The sequence below is a fragment of the Gobio gobio genome (assembly GCF_949357685.1).
Source record: "Gobio gobio genome assembly, chromosome: 13".
NCBI classification, from domain to species: domain Eukaryota; kingdom Metazoa; phylum Chordata; class Actinopteri; order Cypriniformes; family Gobionidae; genus Gobio; species Gobio gobio.
The window spans coordinates 21,653,493-21,677,209 of NC_137106.1; the positions used below are offsets into that span (position 1 = coordinate 21,653,493).

Consider the following 23,717-nt stretch of genomic DNA (forward strand, 5'->3'; position numbering starts at 1 on the left):
TCATCATTTTCATTTTTGGGTGAACTATCCCTTTAATCCTAGTCCCAGACTAATGTTTGAGCTGTTTTAACTGAAAGCAACTTGCACTGACGTATCTTAAAATATGTCAGTGCCATTTTTTTTTTGTCTCAAGATGCACACCAGAAATGTTTTACGGCACGTTTATAAAAGCTCCTTAAATGTCCTAACTGACCTAAAGCCTAATCTTGGCTTAATCTAAACCATGTCTGTGAAACTAGGCCTTAGTTTGGGACTAGATTAATCCTGGTCTGTGAAACCGGCCAAAAGTCATTTAGAACCCTATAGTAAAACTTGAATTTACATCAACCAATAGCCTACTTAAATACAGTTGACTCAAAGGTGTTAAATGCTAATAGCTGCTTTCATTCCGACTCACAGGAATGATTCGTTCACATTTCGTACATCGCGTGTGTTTACTTTCGACACAAATGCAAATCTCAGGCGATTCCTTATGGGATCGTTTAAGGAACTGGTCTATGTTGTTTACAGTACACATTACATTAGGATGAGGAGATTGCATTGATTTAACTCGACTATGTTCATGTTCATATGTCATCGTATTCGTAAATCTGCCACACTTTACTAAAAGTGTCTCCTGTATTGAAGGTGCAAGAGAAAAATGACATCACTGTGCAATTTGCAGCGGGTGGCGCTCTTGTTACCAACGAGGAAGTGACGCTACAGGCAAAGGCTTAAAGTTTTTTTTCCCCTTTTTTTTCTTGAAAGCAACACGAAAAAGATCTAGATCGCTGGAGCTACGTCGCAGATGTTTTACAGGTAATGTAATGGCCAATAAGTAATTCCAACTAGATTCGGTTTGAATGTATTTCCACTCGTAAAACATATATTTATGAAGAGTTTCTGCAGGACGTCGAAGGAAGACCTTGCTCTGGAGAATGAATTCGATTGGGTGGTTCCGTACTTTTGACAGAAACAATTAGATGCGCTTTTACAGTCATTGTTACGAGTGGCGACTTTTTCATATAAACACATTTTTGCAGCAGCAAGCGTTGCAACTACACATCACACGTGAGCGGCAACAGAAAGTGCTTATCATTGGAACAGTTGTGCTGCTTGCAACTGTGTAACGATCTGTTTATCGAATGCATGCGTTTCCTTTAAATCAGTGACGGTGTCAGCAGTGCGTATGTCAGTTCTGTACCTGCATTATGATGGATCATGTTACTGTTGTGCAACATTTGGTGGTGTTGCAACAACTGTGTCATGTTAACTTGTGTCAGCCTCCCCCTTAAGCCATCGCAACACTTACAGAGTGTAGTCGTTTTCATTTAGGACAAAATGTAATTATTGATGTACAATCGTGCATGCATAGCTATTAAAGGGGGATGCAGTCACGATCTGCATTTGCGATTAAGAATGCAGTCTGCCTGCATAAGTGATAGGCTATGCATCTACTTCCAGTAATGCATGAGAATAATATTTTACACACCCGAATAGCATTCAGGGTATCAGATTGTTTATTGAGGCTGGTACACTCAGCACATGCCATACCCGGTGAATGGCTGGCCTGCATGTCTGATGGCTTTGCACTTTATTTTAAGGAGGGAGGGAGGGAGAGAGAGAGAGAGAGAGAGAGAGAGAGAGAGAGAGAGAGAGAGAGAGAGAGAGAGAGAGAGAGAGAGAGAGAGAGAGAGAGAGAGAGAGAGAGAGAGAGAGAGAGAGAGAGAGAGAGAGAGAGAGAGAGAGAGAGAGAGAGAGAGAGAGAGAGAGAGAGAGAGAGAGAGAGAGAGAGAGAGAGTCTACAAACACTGACACGATGAGGCCTATGGGTGTCTCCTTACTCAAGGCAGCACATGCTTGATCATGTCCGTGCTGCTGTACATCTGCACGCATGCAGAAATGCTTCCAATCATAGGCGTTACAGAGTCCATATTCAGAACTTTCACAAATACTGTTTCAAAAGCAGTCTGTCTTGCCTTGACACTCTGCTTGCTCCAACATAATTATGTTCACAATGTTTCCTTTTATATTGATAACAATCGAATCTGTGAGAATGGATTGGGATTGTCTGTTAGTGCAATGTTACATTCACTGGGGGAAACTGAATTGTAACTCGGTGCTTGTTTTTTCTAAGTCTCTTAGATTGTGAAATAATGTTCTGCAACATGATAACAGTCCACGATTTATCCCCAAACTGTGTAAATTAGTCTCTAGCTCTGCAGTGAGTTAGGGTAGTTGCAACAGTCATAACGTGTAACGTTGTCATTTAAAATGGAAGAGCTCACATGGGAAAACACCTTTAAAAAAATGAAAGTCTCATAGTTGTGGGAAATGTTGGTCTATACATTGTACAAAATGGGACAATCATTGTATCCAGTATAAGTGCTCTGGATAGTGTTACAGCCCGCCCTGTTTGCTCAGAAATTATATTTATGCTTTTTTTTTTTTTTTTTTAAAGAAATAAAATACGGATATTGTGCAGAACGTAAACCTGTAGATTCATCATTTAACATCACAAATTAAATGTATAAAATAATACAACTATTTTTTGTGTCCTATATACTTTTACATTCTAGTCTCCTCATGGGTATGGTGGTCATAATGATTTCACCCCTGTATCTCGTTTCTTATTGGTTAAACGGTTGGTTACAACACACCTTGTGTTGCAACACACTCCCTGCTCACCGCAATCCAAACAACCTTTCAGTTTGTTTGTTATGATAAACATCTTAATAATTCTGTCATTTGCTGGTTTTCAACTAGTATCAACCACGTGTCTTGGCTTTTGCTCAATGACCACATCGTAATTCATTGACTCGATTCAGGTTTGGATGGGGATGTTTAGTACAAGCCATGCTCTGAGTCTGAAGAACGTTTCCCAGTGACGGAATTTCCCGCATGTCCTGTGCATTTGCTGTAATTTACAGCGCCCCGCATGGAAGGGGAAAGGCCTTATATGGTAACGGATGTGGGTGTGGCTATCGGGACAGTAGGGGATCACAAGACTTCAGCTGAAAGAGAATGTGTTGTTCTATACTCCGTGTACGAGTGAACTAGATTGTTTTGGGGCGATTGGATTCGCATGTGTGTGCAATAATAACGAAATCGCGTGCAATTGTTTCGGAAAACGCCTCGCCATTTTGTCAAAGAAGCCCTCCATTTCCATTTCTCGGTGGTTTCGTTTGCACAAGGATCTACGTTACCTCTTGACTTGAATATTACAGGAGTGAGGTCAGCATTGCATGACTCAATCGTGGATAAGCATGCAGTCATTTCTGTACTGTTGCATTGGACCTTGGCTTGCAGTTGTTCTCACTTAGGGCGACCTGAAGCGCAGAAAATAATAACTACGGTAAGGATTCTTTTTAAATATATCATTTCATGTTTAAGACATGTTTACCAGTTGACAACCATTAGCAAGTTGTTGCAGAATATTATTCGCATCCGAGCGTCGCATCCGTGGCTGTTAGCTTCTCCAAAAACTAACTTGCTCGCAAATTACATTCACCAGAGTTGACAACTAGGAAAAGACAGGAGGGGGGCTTGTCATTTAGCACTTTGATTATTTTGCTGCTCAAGCATGCTTCATAGGGTGTATTGTTGTCTCACTTTGTTGCAGTGTGACACGGAATTAGTGACTGGATAATCCCTTTTCTGCAACAAAGGACTTCTGGTAAATAGCGCTGAGCTGGCTTCACTAGGAAGGGGGGTCCAGGAGGGGCTTCCATGTAATATGCAAACATAAGTTGTCTGTGTATCAAAACCTTGAGCTGTTTACCCAGAGAGTTTTATGAGGGTCTATTCGAACGCGTAGCGCTGCGCCACGAGCGTTGCGTTTTTAATGGAAAAGTTAAACGGATGGTACACGCACAAAATGAGAGTCCTGTCATTATTTACTCATATTCGTGTTGTTCCGAAACCGTGTGACTTGCTTTTTGTGGAACACAAAACAAGATGTTATGCAGCGTGACAGCCTCGGTCCCTATTCACGCGTCTTTTTCCACAAAATGAAAGTGAATGGGGGCTGAGGCTGTCATTCTACATAACATCCTTTTCCACGGAAGGATTACAGTCATACAGTTTGGAACAACACGAGGCTGAGAAAACGATGACAGCATATTGACTTTTGGGTGAACTATTCTTTTAAAAGTACATCAACTTTTAAAAGGCACCTCGAGACCCCGTCCTGTGTCTACGCCCCCTAAAATGCTGTCTAGTTAGGCAACTCGCTAGGTTTTGACCCACAACCACTCTCCCTGAGGGGAATTCGCTCATGCCTCAGCACTTGAGTCTGTTCTACATTCGTTCGCGGTTTAAATTAAGTAACTTAGTAGGTGCGATTAGGTAACCGTACTTTAAATTACAAGCTTATTATGCGCGTTGTCTTGTTAACCGTTAAAACCTTGGCTTGTTTAACGTGCATCGCTTTTTCTTATGTGTTTTTGCTAATGCAATGCGTTCAGTGCGAGTAGTTTCAACGTCTGGATTTAGAATTAAAATGGAAATTGACCTACAATATGGTGTTAACACTATAATTGGACGTTGGTTTGGTTGATGCATGTGTTGTTTACATCCCTGCGCTGTTGGTTGTTTCACATTGCGTTGCACCACCCCTGAAAATAGCCGACTGCAGCTCTACTGCTTTAACTGCGCAGTATTACATACTATACACTTTACTAGCCTATATGTTGAACTTACTTAACACCCCCCCCCCCCCCCCCCCCCGACACACACACTAGATGATTTGGCCAATGTAATGTAAACATGACTGAATGTTACTTTTGTAACATTACTCTGCAAAATGCTCAGTGCTGTAGTTGTTTTTCTCAACAGTCACCATTAAATCAAAATTATTGTTTGTTTAGGGAATATTGTAGTTTTTATTATAAATAATTTATCTGTGTACATTTTTTTTTTTTAATTCATGTGCCCTCGTAATCTTTAATCAAAATAACATCCACTCCCACTTGCAGTGACATCTCTTCTGACGTGTTTACTGGCATGAGGGCGGAACCGGTCATGAGATCACAGCAATAGCAAACACTGATAATGATCCAGTCAATTAGCAATGGACAAAATCATGTCCCCTGACTCCCCGCCTAGATAGTTTCTTGTTCGAGAAGCCGATATACATCACAATAGGGAAGAAAAGACTATTGCAACTTCCATTTTAGTGCTTTTCCAATTAATCATGCTAAGACCCTACTGAGTCATTTCCATGGCTTTATTTGTGATCTTTAACCTAGCATATGGAATGGAAAATCCTTTGAATTCTTCTCTTGGTTGTTTTAAAAATAAAATACCTTGTGCACAAAGGTGCACAAAAAATTCCCAGGTGCACAAAAAATTTAGATTTCAGAGCCGTTTTATATTAAGTCGAAAAGTATCGTCCAAAAATGGCATTTTCAGTTTTTGGCCGAAAGAGAAAAACAGACGAAAATATGAGCTGAAAATATATACCACCCTTCAGTGTTGAGCGCTTAGGTTTCACTTTCGCTCTAGCCGTTATCACTGCGCAATGTGACGCTCTGCTCAATATACCGCTCTATGCACGTGCGGAGCTAAGTTGCTCACGGCCCTTGCAAATTTTGTGGGTTGAATAAAATTATAGTTCAAACTTCAAACCATTAATTGCACAGATCATTATTGTCAGTTTGACCATCGTTCTATAGGCCTATCTAAATTAATGCTCTGCCTTCACTGAGGTACACATAATGAGATCGGAGATTACGCTGCATTCACACACAAAAATTCAGGAGCATAGAAAATTTTTATCAACATATTAATTAATAAAATAGCTTCAATAGTATACTGAAAAACTACAACAAAATGGTAATATATCTGTTTTTGATGTAATTAAACTTGCAGTTTCATTATTATTATTATTATTATTATTAGGTACTAGATGCTGCACAGACACAGACAATTTACACCCACAAATTACACCTCTCTCTCTCTCTCTCTCTCTCTCTCTCTCTCTCTCTGTTGCTAATTCATTTAAATAAATGATATCCTTCCAAACTACTTTATCTCTGTGTCTGATTTAAGGCATGCAGAATGCTAGATCTAAAGACCCTTTGCCAAAATAACGCATCGGGTGGGTTCTTGCCCCCACAGCATTCATTCAAATCGTGCAATTGCTTTTCTGGGAAAAATAGCAGCCTTCTCTCTTTATCTTATTGTTTTCATATTTCTCCCGATATTCCAATACAACTGCCAATGAGAGTAAAAGGTTGGAAGAGCATTCTCATCTTATATACTCTTATATTTCATGTTGCATTGCCTGGGAAAGTGAAACTGAATTACCGGCGTATGTGAAACTTTCCTTAAGTTCTTTACCTTGCCTAATGAGAACAAACTGTTATGTGGAGAGATGAATACTGAAAAACATGAGATATTTCTGATGCTAATAAACGCTTATATAGCCAGATCGCAAGCAGACATATGGCTTAATCCAAATTAATGGGCTCACGTACCCCTCATATAGCAAAAATCCAAGTGTTGCCCTATTCACAAAATAACATTTAATTTCTAAACTGTTATTCCTTTTGTAAAAAAAGCTTTGTACTTAATTCATCTCCCAATGTCTACATTAAATGAAACCATCGTATGGGCAAAATCATGTGTTCAAAATCGCATGTTTTTTTTTGCATACCACCGTATGGCACAATGTTGATGCGGTTGGCACGCTCACTGGCACAGCCCAAAGTGTAGAGAACCAAGTGTATTGGTCTGTGACTGTGTAATAAAGCAAAAACCCACAAGAGATGTGTACTACAGTGATTTTAGAAAAGATTAATCTATGTTGATAAAAGCAGAGACACTAATGAACACAATAAAGAATTCTTAATGAATATAGATCACAAAAGAATAATGTGAAATCATCAGGTAGCGTGATTGGTATCATTAGTGTAGCTAATCATTTGTTTGTATGCAGATATGTTTCTCATTTAACAAATGTACTCTCAACTGTTTTTATATATACATCTGAGATTATTCATTTGGTTGCTACATATACGCATACACGTATAACAACACATAAGCCCTCTATGATCACTAAAAAGGAAGGCATATCAGGTTAATGGTACACCTTCATTGATTTTTAAGATAATATTTAGATGCTAATGTGAACTTTGGAGGGAATCACCTTAAAACATTCTCATTGTGAAACTAGGCTAGTACGTTTTCACACTCTGTGGGATTATGTGTGCAACTGTACATCTCTCATCATTTTACTCACTTTCACTGTTGTCCTCTCTGCACAATCTAGAAACAATTATTTGCGGTAACATGCACATTTTCCCCCTACTCGCAGTTAGCATTCTCAGATATGTGTCATTTTGGTTTGTTGGTTGCTAAGATAAGTCTGTTAACGTTCTGTGCATACTGAACAAAGTAGCTTGAATGCAGTTTGTTCAATATAGTTTTATCATGTGCACTAAGCTGCTAACGGCACAGCTCCCCCAACCCTTAACAATCCACCTTTCCCTTTCAAATCCTTTCTCTAGGGCCCTATTCATAAAATTGCTGAAACGGCTATTTCAATGAACCCCCACTAAGCCCAAAGTACTGACTCTGAAGGCTAACCAAAATATTTGTGACGACTGTCTTCTCAGGTTGTCTCCCATGAATGAGCAACAAGTTAACCTTAAGACTTCTCAACCCAGCTTGGCATCCCAGGACCTGACGAGTTGGCAGTGAAGAACACAAGCAAATAGACATGTTTGAGTTTCACCATACTGAAACTACTATTTCTGCACAGGAGATGCTGCAGTTTTGTTTTTTAAAGCTTACCTGCATTCCTACCATGTTGAGTAGGTTTGGATGACCATTAACTGCCATAAAACTGGTTTAAAACAAGGGTACTCTGTCAAGGGCGATACTCTACTCTAAGACTCTTCATTAAACCAGAGAAAGCTTTGTGTGGTTTGGGGATTTGAACTCTTATCTCCATAACTACCCACTCCACCTCTCCCCAGAATCTATCTTCATGAAAGTCATGAGTTTGCAACCTCAACAGAAACCAAACGCAAAGAGAACGGGCAAACGCATCACTTTCTTTAACGATCAGGGTGTGGCAATGAAAGAGGCCTCTCAGCATACAGAGGCCTACTATGGCATTGGGGTCCCTCCCTCAGGGCCAGGCCATAATGACAGTGGAGGTGTGGAAAGCTCAAATGCAGAAGCACCACATATGTACCTCAATTCTGTCATTTTCAGCCCAGAGAAGGGTGATCAAAGTCGTGGGCACTACCAACAGACGGTGCCCATGAAGTGGTCACATCAAGACCCATCTTTGCAGCCCCAACAGCGACCAAACAGTTGGTCACAGGGTATGACAGCATGGCCCCAGAACTTTGGCCCTTACCTGGGGGCTCAGACTGCTTTTGCAAAGCAGATGCATGAGGGCATGTCAGTACAACAGCAGCAGCAACTGGAGCAATCGACCATTAGGGCATCTGAAAAACAAGGGGCTAACATAAGTGGAGAGACCTTCAGGGACACGACCAAACCTGGCCGGGGCATGGACTGGGAACAGCAGCAAGCTTTTCAGCAGACACAAAAGCCTGGAATGTTAAATCCACAGCAGCACGGACAGTCCACTGGAAATTCGGTGCTGCAACCCTTTCAGCTAGCTTTTGGACAGCCCAAGCAGAACTTGGTAGCGGGTTACTATCAGGTAGTTCAGGGAAATCGGACCTTGCCAAATTTGAATTACAATACACAGACAAATTCTCAGCATCATCTTCAGCAACTACAGGAACAGGAGCAACAGCAACAACAGCAAAAGCTGCAGATGCAGCGACAGATAATGCTCCAACAACGGCAGCAACAGTTGGATCAGCAGATACGACAGCAGGTGCAGCAGCAACAGGTACTTCAGCATCAAAAACAGTCAAGACAAATATCACAATCACAGTTACATCACCTAAAGCAGACTCAGCAACAGCAACAGCAACAGCAACAGCAACCACAACAGCATATGCAACAGATTCAACCGCAACTGGACTTGGTGCAGCAGCAAAAAATATCCGAGCAACCTCAAAACAAACGTGTATTGGAAAATTACTCTGATGGCCAGCAGCAACGTGCCCCTTCACTTGATCAGCATCAACCCTCATTACAAGGACAGTCCCAAGACACCACTAATCCACCATCAACACAGACTAAGGACTCTGTTCCTCAGCCTCCTGCAACTGTTCCCCAGCAATCCATTGAGACCCAACAGCCTGGGCCCCGGAGATCACGTCGGCTTTCGAAAGAGGGTGGAGGCCCTGCCTCAGATAACCCATTTGTCATGCCGAATGATCTTCATGCCCAAGGCTCTCAGAACGGGGCTTCTGAGACCATTGCGGTGCAAGACATCCGGGCCGCTCCGACATGTGTAATCCAGAGCACACGCCGTAAGAGAAGGATGTCGCAAGAGGTCAACCTGGAAACCTTGGCCCAGAAGGCTTCGGAAAGGGAATCTCTTCCCTCACGTAATATCAAGGTAAGACAACTGACTGTTTTTCAGTCAAACATGAAGGAGACAAGCAAGCAATTGTGTTTTTTTTTTTTTTTTTTTTTACAATTCATTGTTAAATAGTCAAGATGAAAGGTTGGCCTGTGACTTAATCACAAATTATCCTTAGCCAAGGGAGGTTGACGTCATTATCTGCTTAACATTGTACAGTGAGGATGAACTACCTGTTTTAAATGCGTACAAGTTCTACAGGTTTATCAGTTGATACAGGAGTGTAAAATTAGTAAAGGACAGGCACTGACTGTCGCCATTAGGTCACATGATCTCTCGAGCCAAACAAAAGCTTTTCCACACATCTGCAACCACTATCTCCTGACTGACTTCTCATACAAATACCAGCAAGTGCCCCCACCCTCACCCCACCGGCCCTCTTTAGGGTTCCTGAACATTGATGTACATAAAGAGCTTTATTTCTGTTTGTCAAAATCCAAATTTTTAATTGGTAGGGTCACTGAGTTGCTACTTGTTTGGGAGAGGAAGATAATTAAGAGATTTCATCCTATTGCAGTAAATCCTGCATCGATGGACTAGTGTTAATTGCTTGGTTTGTTCATTTTTTTTATTGCGCATGAAGAAATAGCAATCAAGTTTAACGAGGGGATCTAAGTGTTTCTGGGCCACACTATTTAGTTCAGTCTGCTTTTCCTTGGTACGTATACTTCCTTTAAAAAAGAACAGCAGCCCTCCCTTAAGACATCCAACTGATGATAATAAAGAAAGGGTGTGTGTACATATACTGTTGATCTGTGGGGCAGATAATGCACAGAACACAAAGCACAGTCCAGTAAAGAGGCTGCTGTTAAAGCAAATCTCATGTCAGCTGATTCCAGCTCCTCGAAAGGAGTAGGTGCATTAGCCAGGGAGGTTTTTTTTGATCTCCTGGTGACGACGGGTGTCAGTTAAACCTTCCCTACTCCAAACACGGGCTGAAAAAAAGCTCTTGCTCAAGGGTGAGCAAGCTGCAAGAGCTCCATGTACTAAGCTGAATACCTCAGTGGTGCCAGCAAGGCCGGAGTTCAGATAAGACAGGACACATCCTCAGGGATTTTCACGCAACTTCCAGTTAGTTACACGGTAGTAGTGACGCATATTTCACAGTGGTGGACAATAACAAAGTATTTTCACTTTGGAAAACCTTTACATTTACTTCACTACATTCCAAAGCATGATATTACTTTTTACTCCACTACATTTCATAAAAAAACATGTTGTTCCTTTTTATTTTGAAAAGAGGAAATCGGCACACACCGAATAATAAATGAGCAGATTCTTTTTGATTAAATCGTTCACAAATCAAAGATTAATTTGTGAATTGAAACAAGGCTACTGTTCTCGAGTCAACTACTCACTGATTCACATGATCTGGTCAGAATGAATCTCCAGTCCTGAATTCAAAAGTCTGACTCGAAATGAGCCAAGAACAGGAGATCCTCGGAGCTCTTAATGTTTATCTTAATATGTTAACACATTTTGCCTTATGTGACGTCTGTTTTTATATTGTATGTTTATATTTGTCAACACATTGTACACACATTTTGTTTTTCCTCATTTTAATATACTGTATGGTATATTTTGTATTTTCACGTTTGCATACTTGAATTATCAGTAATCAGTACTTTACAATTAAATATATAAAATTACAAAATATATAAATGTATATAAATTATATATTAATTGAAGTATAAATTGCAAAATAAATAAACATTCATCAATCAGTACTTTTTACTTTTAATACTTAAGTACATTAAAAAGCAAGTACTTTTCTTCTTTTACTCAAGTTAAATTGAAAAAAGTAGTTAGTCATTTTACTGGAGTAATATTTTATTAGGGTATCTGTACTTTTACTTAAGTACTCGATTCGTGAACTTCATCCACCGCTGATATTTCATTGCATTTTCCCACAACATGCCAAGGAAGTTTAAGCGGTTTTCTTCCCTTTAATGCCTTACTTAAAGTTAGCAATGAGGAGAAACAGGAATTACTTTAACAATAAACGAAACAAGGGTTTGGTGCTCCTCCCAGAATAATTTATTTCTGACGTGAACATCATTGTGTTTATGAGGTTTCGAAATTTGCAGGCATTGTGAAATTGCAATGAGTGCCACTTTTGTATGGTTCTTTTTAAGTTCCTGTTTTGTGTAAAAGTTTGAATGCAGTTCAATAAACCTAACATAGAGGGAACCCCTTCTCTAATCATTAACATACCTCTACTGGAGAGAGTCTGGTTATACTGAACCAGAGATCTTCTCCTGTGCTGGCAGGTCATTATGTTATTCACTTGTGACACCGATCTACAATATACATCCTCATGCAATCTGTTGCTGGTCTGCAGGGCAAGATGTTTCATCCTGGCACAAAAATGAGGTCACAGTTGATTCATTAAGTTGTTTTTGAAAAAAGATTTCAGTTAACCTCATTTCCTGTGCTAATATATCTTATCAGTTTTTAAGCACTCAATCATTTCTCATGCATATCAATTGTTACTATAGCAGAGGAACGATGCACTCTGCTTAGATTTAGGTCTTTTTTCTAACCATTAATTTGTGTTAATCATGTGTTGTCAGCAAGAGCCACACAGGCCCTGGAGCCCCCCTGTTGCCCCGACAGGTCCAGGTCGAGGGGCAGCTGAGGTGGATCAGATGAGTGCCAAGCGGCCCAGAGATGACAGCCTCATGCCATTGGTCATTCCAGTATCTGTGCCAGTGAGGCAGACTGATTCCTCATCCCCGGATCATGAGCAGGCTTCCCTCTCAGCTAGTTGGCCTTCACGGCCTTTGGGCAGCCATGACATGAGCTGCTCCGACTACAAGACCTCAGTGATTGTTACACGACGACGTTCACTGCGGAACTCTCTGTCTGAGAGCACAGGCCAGGTGAGTTCACAAACTGACCGATCTTATCAAAACATCAAGGGCACCTTTCTATATCCATGAATATCTTTCTCTCTCTCTCTTTGCTCTCTGATTTAGTCCATTCCTTTTTGTTAAACCTTGGATTAAAACTCCCCATTAATCCGCAAATCACCCCCCCCCCCCCATGTCTTTTCTCTACACCCTAATCCAACCTTCCCCCACCCCATTTCACCACCAGATTTATAATTTCTGATAAGATCACCCTAGATTGCATATGGTTTATGTATTTTTTCCACACTATCCAGCTTTTCACCATCTAATTTCTTCTACAGAATGGTGGAACAGAGAGTGGAAGCGAAGCTGACGCCAAATCAGCCAAAGCCAAACGACGGCCTCGTCCAGAACCGCTCTTTATTCCCCCACCCAAACTAGGCACTTTCATCGTCCCACCGGTCTACTCCAGCATCACACCTTACCAGAGTCACTTACGCTCACCTGTCCGATTGCCCGACAACCCCCTCAACATGCCGCCTTACACTCCTCCACCCATCCTCAGCCCGGTTCGAGAGGGTTCGGGTCTTTACTTTTCCACCTTCCTGTCAGCCGCCGCTGCTGCTGCAGCAGCAAATAATCAGGGGCTGCCCCCACCTGCCACTCCCAAATCTGCCACCCGCAGCCTCCTGCGTTCCAGTGAGTTCCCTTTACTATCTCTGCAAAGTAGACAGATGCAAATTCGTTAAGTACTACTTTAAATAGTGTTCTGGTAGTCAGTAGATTTCAGGTAGTTCTGTTCCAAAACCTAGTAGGCTACCTAGATGCTAACCTTCTAAGGCAGTGTCCTAACTGTATTACAATCTTATAAGGGACTGAACAGCTTTCTAAACCGCCACTCATGTGCATCACACAAATAGCACTGCCCGGGCTTGACTAACTAAATTGATGAACAGTTGAATCCAGTGGGGACTAGCATACGTTGCTAAGCTAACAACGTGATATTCTAATAACTCCCCAAAATGCATAGCACACACAAATATTGTGAAATAGTGATTTTGTTATTTAGCTGGAAAAAGGATTATATTCTTTGGAGACTTCGCAGTATTCCATAAAATGTATCTTGAATCTGTCCACCGTCTGATTAGGCAACCCCAGAATGCATTACACATGCTGTGCTGCCTTAGAATTAGGTACTCAAGATTGAGCAAAATGAGGTATCTTAAAATGAGCTGCTTACTGTTTGTAAAAAACTTAAAATGCTGTCCAAGTAGGCACCTCATTAGGTTTTGGAACAGACTTATTATATGTTCCAGCAAGCCAGGGTATGTGCAGTTAGGCATAATTGTTACGCATATCATGATTAGGAGGATATATAATAAGAAACAGTTTACTTTAAGTCTAAGCAGTCTTTTTGTTTGTATATGTTCAGACAGCAGTGATATAACCCCTCCAGTTCTCTCTGCTATGAACGAGGCTACACCTGTCAGCATTGAGCCGTAAGTACACACGCTATTCAAATAACACCCCCGCACATTACGCTTCACAAGTTTCCTTAATTAGCTTGTGCTTCTAGCCATATGATAACTTTCTTTACTTTGTTAACTTTTTTTATTTAATTTTTCTACTTTCATACTAGATTCCATTCAGCTGACTGAAAGTCAGTGGTCTGAATAGGTGATTGTTTCCTCATACTGTTTGGATGGCAGTTATTACTCAATATAGTAGCCTGGAAATTATTTTCATTCATTTTCTACAGAGCTGCAGCTTTACTCAGCTTAAACGTTTTGACTGAAAGCACAACTCAAGGCTGCTGTTGCTTACACACAGCTAATACATGTGGTGTCTGTAAACAGGCTTTACAGTGCCATATCGTTGGTATTACCTGATTGTAAGTGGTAATCTGTAGTCTGCAGATGCAAAATTCATGGTTTTTGTTTTTGTATGTTAACAGTGGAGCTGCTTGGGGAGCTGTTATGTCATGTGCAAGTCACTCTGTTAGTGTGTTAAAGGGATATGACATCTGAATGGGTTTCTTGGATCATACATGGGAAATTTCAGAGCTCTCTTTTTAAGAACAGAGTAGGAGGGGGATGGAAGCTGAACAGAGAGAATTATGGGATATCATCTCTGACTGGTACCAGCTGGTTTATCTAATGGTCAGAACAGTGTTTGGTTGAAATTCTTTCTCTCTTACATGCTTACACAGACACAAAGTCTCTGTGAATGACTGCAGATCCCTTCATTTTGGAGTTGGCCAATGCACCACAAAAGCACATCTTGGAAGAAAAGAATAAAACACAATCTGCCTTGCCTTATCCCCAGACCTTGGCAGTCAGATACTGGAACATTTGGCTTTGGAAAACATGGGGTGTTAATTTTATGCAAATACCCATGGTCAGAGTCTACTCTCATGAGTGCTCAGAAAAAGAGCTGACAGTGAGATGAGCAATAAATCAGTTCAAACAGCAGCCTGAAAAACCTTGATAGTCTCTGAATTCTGATTCCGCTTGTCACTAAGTGACCGAGGCACATTTTGGAAACTACACAAACTACCTGTGGAATGAACTGGAGTGGAATGCAAATTTTTTACAGGAATTTCTCATTTCAGCTTCCAATAGCTCCCAACCACCGACCACAAAAGCTTTTGAAGATGCATTATCTTTCTTTTTCTTATGCTACTAATATAAGTAGTAAAAACAATTGTATTTGAAATTTAGAAAAGTGTAAATAGAAACATTTTCACTAGTGGCCTCTTGCGTTTAGACCCCATTATTTGTTTTAAAAATCATATTCATTTTGTTTGGATTGCTACAGCAGCCTGTTTATATTCACTCTCTCTTTTTCAGTCGGATAAACATTGGATTGCGTTATCAGGCGGAGGTCCCAGAACTGAGAGAGCGCTCGGCAGTGCAGCACGACCTACACAAGGCTGAACTGGTGTGGGCGCCACTGCCTGACCTGGAGGCCAATACTCAGTTACAGCAAAGAGGTTTGCAACTTAGACAATACCACATTAACTTCTCTTACTTATTTAATCATTTCATTTAAATTTAATGAAGGAATATTTTTACAGCTTGCCTTATTCATATATAATTAAATCTGCATGACCGTGTGTTTAAGTCTTTTCCTGGACATTCTGTGTGTCCCTGCAGTGGATGACCTCATGCACCTGGCATGCTCGAGTGCGTTGTATGGAGGAGGGACCAATCAGGAACTGGCTATGCACTGCCTGTATGAATGCAAGGGTGAAATCGTGGTGAGTATCATATAATACATGGCATAGCTTGAGTGCATTTCCTGCTGTATTGTGAACCAATCAAACCTGTTTAAACCTGCTGATTACTCAGAGCAATAGATGAAGGGTTTGTCAAATGAGTGGAAGATATCTGATTGACATGTTGTTTTTGAGTCATTTAAGGATTTCTTGGTAACATCTGTGACAGGAAATATCAGTTTAGGCAGTGTATCATATTTGACTGAATTAAAATTAAATTATGTGTAATTATATTTTGGATTTGGTAATGTATTACAAAGCCTGAAAGGGCAAAGTGTTTACGTGACTAATGCGCGCAAACGCATTACATGCACATGGAAAATTGAAATGTAAATTACTTGGTCTGCATTGTTTCCTTGAACAGCATTTTACTTGAGGCCATTCATACACAAACATGCATGTGATAAAGCTATACATTTAAAGTCCCGACTCCCAAGAAGTCCATACAAAACTTTTGCAGCAAAGACTCACAAATGAACATGTTGAATATACATTTCAGGAAAATGCATTGTACATTTTGGTGACACTTCACAATAAAGTTCTGTTTGTTAACATTAGTTAACATTAGTTAACCCATTAGGTGTCATGAAATAACAATGAAAAATAAAGAAATGTATAAATATATAACTGCGGTTTTCCTGTGGAATTGGGCTACTTTTACACTGTAAGGGTACGCAGGTTTTTTTTTTAGTCCACGCGTTGTGGCGACCCCCCACTATTGGGCTAGTTTTGGCCGTGGTTGGGCATGTTTTGAATGGCAATTTGGCTGGTTTTGGCTGCGATTGGTTGTGAATAGCAATTGGGCTGGTTTTGTTACATAAACCTGGCAACCCTGCTGTTAATACATGCTAGTTTATAATATGTTATCTAATGATCATTTTACACCTTGAAAAGTATTCGCCCATGTCATTTAAAAAAATGCTGTAATACATTTATTTATATATTTTTGTTTGTTATACATGTTTTTGTAAAAGTTCTACTAAATTCTACTGTACTGTGCTATGGCATATATTTAATTAATTTGTACACTGCTTTTTACCAAACAATTTGTCCCAAATCAACTTTATAGAGAATGGTGTCATATGCAACTTGTCAGAGGTGACTAGTTTGTGTCTCTTATAGTCTCCCATCTTAACTAGTCCATAACATAACCAACCATAACTATTGTCTCCATTTACATTGATGATAACATTATAAGTATAATTATAAGCATATATTCCAGTTGATAAACGATGAAAACATTAACAGTCAGAATCCATTCTGTCTTAAAGAGCTCGAGCATTTAAATTGGCACTGCAGACGACAAAACTGCATTGTTATAGTTACCTTTTTAGTTATCGTTCTTGGTGTAAACCGGCCTTAACACAGTGACAGTTTTCTGTCCGCTGAACTTCAATCAACAAGTGACCGATAAACTGAACATATTTATAATTCCTGTGCAAGTACATTGTGAAATGCATCTTTTCATGCGATATGCAGCTTTTTTCCTAAATTGAATTACATTTAATATTGATACATACAATTAATTGTGATTCATTTGAATGATTAAACAGCATATTGTGTGATCAAATCTATTTGTTTAATAGCCCTAGCTTATTCATTTATGAAGAGTTGAAACCAATGCAACTGCATTCTGCTAATTGATGACCCTTGTTTTATGAAAACACAAACAGTGCGTGTGCTTTGATTCTTTTCAACGTTCGCTCAGTTGAGCCAGCAGCTGCAACAACACAGCAGCCTGCCGCTTACTGCTGAGCTGTCACACTGCCGCCATAGCAACCGCTTGTCAATCACAGACTCGTGTTCACAACGACACATTGAAGGCGACTGAATTATGTGCGTTGGGCCAAATTTCAATCATGCATTTGTTACACTGCAAAATAACATGCTGTTTGATGCTTTGTGGTTCATGTGAACTACTTCTGCAGAAAATGAAAGTCAGCTCAACTCTCTTAGAAGTGTCTGTGAGGTTTTGGGTGTTTACTGAGTTTCTATGATAAGAGAGATGCACTGAAAAGGGTTTGATGCCTTTGCTTTAAATAGATTTATCTTGTTGCATCTTAGGTTTTGTAATGCCAAGTTGCTAGAGCTCAGTTGTTCTTTGCTTTTGTGTTTTGTGCAAATTAATAATTTGTATTGTGCCACTTGCAAACGTGGTTTCGACATAGATATTTTGATAGATTTAATACATGGTCTTCAGCAAAAAAAAATGTTGTCCTGCAATGCAATGATCTGTCATGCCATGTTAAAGTTTATTATGTGTTGGTAATGTCAACTCAGAAGTTGACATCACCCTGATTCCCGCCAATCAGATTTTTCAAATGGCTTTTGGCATTATTGCATCTTTATTTGAAATTGACAAGTTAGAACGTTAGAGTTAGAATAGTTTTTAAGAGTATGAGTTTAAACAAATCGGAGAAAGGCCGACTAGATGCATTTTCCTGATCGGTGTGATGACATTTAGGCCTGGATTCGAAGGCAGGGCTTAGATTAAGCCACAATTAGGACATTTAAGTAGCTTTTATAAACATGCCTTAGAAAAAAAAAACATTACTGGTGTGCATCTTGAGACAAAACAATGGCACTGACATATTTTAAGATAGCTTTCGGTTAAAACCGCTCAAACATGCATTTTAGTCTGGGACTAGGCTTACACCTTGTCTGTGAAACTGGGGTTTTATGTTTCCGACAACCTCAGGACACATACAAGCTTAAAATCATTACTGATGTATTTTATGTTGTGGAATAAAATGTGAACATAACCCAAAAAACCCATTCAAAAAATAAGCAAATGACTAAATAAAACACTGACTTCAAACAATAGAACCAGGAGTACAAAGAAACCAAATTTCCGGGTTAAGACACATACCCGAAGCACTCCATTACTTTGAAATAACAGTCGTAAGGTGATTCCACAACCTATTATCTACAGGTGTAGTTAATCACATAAACTATGATCATAATCTACTAATGTTTAACAACCAAAAACAATAGTTACATTATATCATGGTAGTGAGTAGCTATATGTGTGCGTGATTTTACATATGGTTATCAGGATCTAAATGTATGATATTGAACAATGCTTAATTTTAATAAAATCAGAGTCCTAACTGAAACAGAATATTACAATTTTACTCTGAGGTTGTTTACATTTTTACAGATGTTACTGTTTTTGTCAATTAACTTAAATTTACATCTGCATCCCATCTCAAGCTACTGTCAAATGGGAAAAACACAGAATATTATTAAAATTGCAGCCTGCACTGCAAACTATGCCAAAGATACGCGTCATCAAAGTCAGTTTTCCTGTCAGAAACTAAGATTTTTTTTTTTCTATTATGATATTTCTTTTGTTAAGGAAAAAAGACTGAAAAAGGATTTTCCTTAAAGGATAGTTCACCCCAAAATTTATATTATCCCATAATTTACTCACCCTCAAGCCATCCTAGGTGTATATGACATTCTTCTTTCAAACGAATACAATCGGAGTTGAATACGGAAGGCAGTCCGTCGGAAGCTAAATATTTAACTTTATAACGTGTTATATATGGATATTTTTCTTACAAAAACCCATCAATTCGCTTCAGAAGGCCTTTATTAACCCCCCAGAGCCGTGTGGATTACTTGGATGGATTACTTTTACTTTTGGGCTTCAGATTTTGCCATTCACTGCCATTATAATGCTTAGATTAGATTGTATCAGATTGTATTTGTCTGAAAGAAGAATGTCATATTCACCTAGGACGGCTTGAGGGTGAGTATATTAGGGTAATTTAAATTTTTGTGGGTAGTTTGTTAACTCGTGCATATTTTTATGTAGAAAAAATATTTTATTAAAAATGTTTTGAATATACTACCTCAGATTTGGGAAATTTGGAAAGTGTTTGTCATGTTCTGACAATGAAGAGTAGTTTAAACCACAATTAACTGGTTTCTACAACATTCACTCACAAGCAAAAATCTGTATTGCTTGTGTCATTTGCCTGGTTCTACTCCGCTGTACACACCACTAAAAGTGCCATAAATAAGAAAAGAGCACACGTTAGACCTCTCTGACCTAGAAAAAGATGGTGTCCTCGATTTATTGCACCCTGAGATACTGTATGGTGGATCGAAGCAGAGAGAACAAAAGGGATCATCCAGCGACTTGCACAGCTGGGATAAACCCCTTCAGCTAAAGCCTTTCACTCTTTGCTACGGATATAGTGAAGGTCTTGCAGAATTGCATCGCTCCTTCACTCATCTCTTTATATCAGGTCTGGGACATAACATGCCCTGACCTGTGATTCTCACACTTTTGACCATGTCTCTATATCCAAAAGACATCACGTACCACAGTCAGTTTTGTTTCCTCAACCATGATAAGTCTACTTTCTTTTTCATTTTCATAGGGAGCCCTCACCCGTCTGTTGCTAAAAAAACCCATCTTTCCCAAAGCGCACCCCCTGGCTGACTACCACTACTCTGGTAAGTCCCTCTTACCACCAAGCACACTTTCCTTTTCTTTTCCTTTTTCTTTCCCCGCAGAGGTGACGTGAGCTAATCCGTACGGCATGCGGCCCCGGTACCCCGTCACCCCCTGCGCTGACATTCCAAACCATGCTCCCTGTCTCGGTTATAAACAAAAGCAGCTGAGGAGTGGAGTACAGCGGAGGGGAGGGGTTTGACTGGAGATGGGTTGACCGAATGGGTTGCTGGGTAGAGTACGGGAGTGGGTGAGAGGAAAGGAGGGGGAGTGTGTCTGTGGCATGTTGTTAAATCCTGGGAGAAGACAGCGGCATCATTGTTTGTCTGGACATGTGTGTGCTGGCTGTTTGCCCTCTCTCTGTCCTTTGTGCGTGAATGTATTTGTGTTAGCGGGTGGGGGTGGTCTATAAGCAGCTACATGGTTTCTGATTGTGTGGACCGTTTGTCTGTCCCACACAGGCTCTGATAGCTGGACGCCAGAGGAACGACGTCTCTTCAACAAAGGCATTGCTGCCTACAAGAAGGACTTCTTCATGGTCCAGAAACTGGTATGTACAGGTTTGAACAAACCCTGAACAATAAGTATCAATTTCCCACACAATCATATTAAACAGCTTGATGATGTGTGCCATTACATTTCCAATGATTAAATGGGAGAGTAAAAGTCTGTTTGTTGAAGGTGAGACATATTTAGGGACATTTATTGTAGAGACTTAGGCCCTTTTGAATTTAGCTAGTAGGTAACCATCTAGCAACCCCCCAGATCATCTTAGCAACACTTTAACAACCAACTACAATACTAGGGCTGCACAATATATAGAAATTATCGAAATATCGCAATATGAATATCGCAAGGGCACGCAATATCTGAAAGATTTTAATAGGCTACTTCAACATTGTGAAAAGTGTACGTTTTAGGTCGACACATATAGCAGAGAATAGACTGGGCACACAACTATTACTTATGTGACTTGCTTGACGTTAAAAAGAGTTATTAAACGCAATAACTTGCGAAAAACAACAACTTGCAGTCTCGTGCTGTCTGACACTGAAACGTGCACACAAGCCGCCTCTCTGAAAGCGTGTGATCCCTTCAGTTCTGTTTCGTGTCTTAATACACACTCGAACAGTCAAGGTATTTAAATATTGGCATTGCATTTTTTGTTTGTTTACATTGATGTTAAAATCATATTGTCAGATTTGTGACATTAATTTTTGCTAAAACACTGCTGGTCCCTTTCAGAAGTTGAAGCGATACTTTCTTTTCCCAGAAAGAATGTGAAACACATAAATGGTATCATTCTCAGTCTTTAAATAATTGTTTTAATATAATTTATATAGATTTTACACACTTAAAGCAATATCGTATTGCATATTGAATATCGTATTATTTAACAAGGATATCGCATAATGCATTTTTCTTCAATATCGCACAGCCCTATACAATACCCAAGCAAACAGATTGCAATTAATTAAAACTAGGGCTGTCAAAGTTAACACGTTTTTTTACCCTCATCTTTAGGCTAGCGTTACATTATATGATCATGCTCTTATTCACGAAAATTCTTTTAAAGGTGCAGTGTGTAGTATTTATGAGGATCTATTGACAGAAATGCAATATAATATACATAACTATGTTTTCAGTGGTGTAAAAAGACCTTACGTAATGAACTGTTATGTTTATTTTTATTAACTTAGAATGAGCCATTTCTATCTACATACACCGCGGGTCCCCTTAAAGTCATCATTTTGCGCCGACATGTTTCTACAGTAGCCCTAAACGGACAAACTGCTCTACAGAGTGCTAGTTACTCTCTGCTGTCTCAGACGACATCTTTGTCCTGTGACGGCCACAGTAGCTTTTCTATGCGCTTTGAAAGGGAGGGATGAGCAGTGGCTGGTTGCAATTTGCAACCTCGCCGCTAGATGCCACTAAAATTTACACAGTGCACCTTTAACCCATTCAAGCGCATGTCTGTGAATCTCCTGTCTGTGTGACACACACATTCGTGTGCACAGAAAGCCTCTTCAGACAGTGCTTGAACTGACAAAAACACAAAAAATTATGCCAAAATGCCTGTTTTGTCGAGTATCCCCTCAAGCACAGTCTTAAACAAGTTAAATTATGTCTTATAGGAGCGTAAAGAGAAAATAGGATGTGTGTCAGATCCGTGTCATGAGTGTCAGGTCTTTAATGACAGCCAGCAGCGGGTTTATTCGGCTGCTGTCACTTTATGTTAATCAAAGAACAAAAGACAAATAAAATCACTCACTGCTCTTGACTGAATAACTTTTATATATTTTAATAAGGATTAATCTATATTTAATTTATAATTTATGCTGTGAAGTGTTTGATAACTTTATTCAATTTCTGTATATATCCTACCTGTTAGACCTACCTAAAAATTCTCATAAATTGGTTAGTTCCAGTCCTTGAATTTGATTGGTCAATAGCTGTGTTTTATTTACGATAAAACCATAGACCGTAAAAAAAAAAAAAAATGTACATAGTGTCCCTGATGTCACCTGTAGGTTTCTGAAGAGCATTTTTTAAGCCTAAAGTGGGCGGAGCCGGTCGTCGCCATCTTGGCAGCACGTCACCGCGTGGGCAAAGTGGGTGGAGATGAGGTGTCTGGTTTCTGAAACCACACCCGTCTAGCTCGACCATAGTGGCAATCCACCCGTCACTGAAGTGGCCACGCCCTTATTTATGCAGAACTTTAAGGCTTAATATCATTTAAACGGATGAGTTATAAAAAAAATCACCCCCTCACAGTTAGCTGTATAGACCAAAAAAATTTTTTGTACCAGTCTGTAAACATTTTTTTCCTGCTGTAAAGCATTTGGGGGAGATACTTCCACGTTAGTTTCAAGAGAGGCCTCGGGAGATTTGACTCCCTTTTGGAGCCTGGCTCTAGCGGCCAGTCGATGAATTGCAGTTTAAGTCCCTTCCAAGTTAGTTTCAAGTGAGACCGCGGGAGGTTGCCGTTTGGATAAAACATGGCTATGACCGCTTCACCCAACGGTTCTGTGCATCACTACACAACACCCTTAGCAACCACTCTTAGCAACGTAAACATATGTTTGTTCTCATTGATATTGTTCATTGAAGCATACTGTATTGTGCAGATTATTGTGTGTGAGAGATCGAGTGAGCGAGTGTATTACCTGCATTTAGATATAGCATTTTCCTTCAGGTCAGTCCTATGTTCATAATAAAAAATCAGTTTGAATGTGATATCTTGTCCTTTTAACAGTTAAGGGGTTGACCTGACATTGACAGTGCTAGTCAAAGCATTTATCAGTTGCGTCTTGCTCTGCGTTCACAACGAGTTTCAGTCCTTTCAATATAAAAGTCCTTGCTACTGACTGACTCAAGACAGTCTTTGCCGCCATCTAGAGGTATAATAATGTCACTTCTGTTGCTGTTCACGGTCAGGGAATATTTTTTTCCTGCAGAAGGAAGGCTTTTAGTGATTTTACTACATGAAAGTTGGATTGACACATATTTTTTGGCTTTAATATTTGTATTGTGTGGTAACCATTTTATAAATGCAATTAACTTAAAGCACTGTTTACAAGGTTACATGGGTCAAAAAAACAAAAACAACTTTTTGTGCAG

General features: G+C 39.8%; 1 protein-coding gene across 2 annotated transcripts in view; it reads left to right on the forward strand.

Annotated features, from left to right (window-relative positions):
* The first annotated feature begins 684 nt into the window (after positions 1-684).
* Positions 685-23,717, forward strand: part of mideasb (mitotic deacetylase associated SANT domain protein b) — a 28,178-nt gene continuing 5,145 nt past the window's right edge. The window contains exons 1-9 of one of the 2 annotated variants that reach the window (XM_079833850.1): positions 685-798; positions 7,599-9,475; positions 12,073-12,381; positions 12,693-13,050; positions 13,784-13,850; positions 15,201-15,343; positions 15,507-15,610; positions 20,020-20,095; positions 20,555-20,643. In XM_079833850.1, the coding sequence (XP_079689976.1) occupies positions 7,973-9,475; positions 12,073-12,381; positions 12,693-13,050; positions 13,784-13,850; positions 15,201-15,343; positions 15,507-15,610; positions 20,020-20,095; positions 20,555-20,643 (2,649 nt within the window). In that variant the 5' untranslated portion in view covers positions 685-798; positions 7,599-7,972. Of the gene's footprint in view, positions 799-2,939; positions 3,335-7,598; positions 9,476-12,072; positions 12,382-12,692; positions 13,051-13,783; positions 13,851-15,200; positions 15,344-15,506; positions 15,611-20,019; positions 20,096-20,554; positions 20,644-23,717 lie in introns of those variants that run through there. The other variant, XM_079833849.1, reaches the window with a different exon arrangement.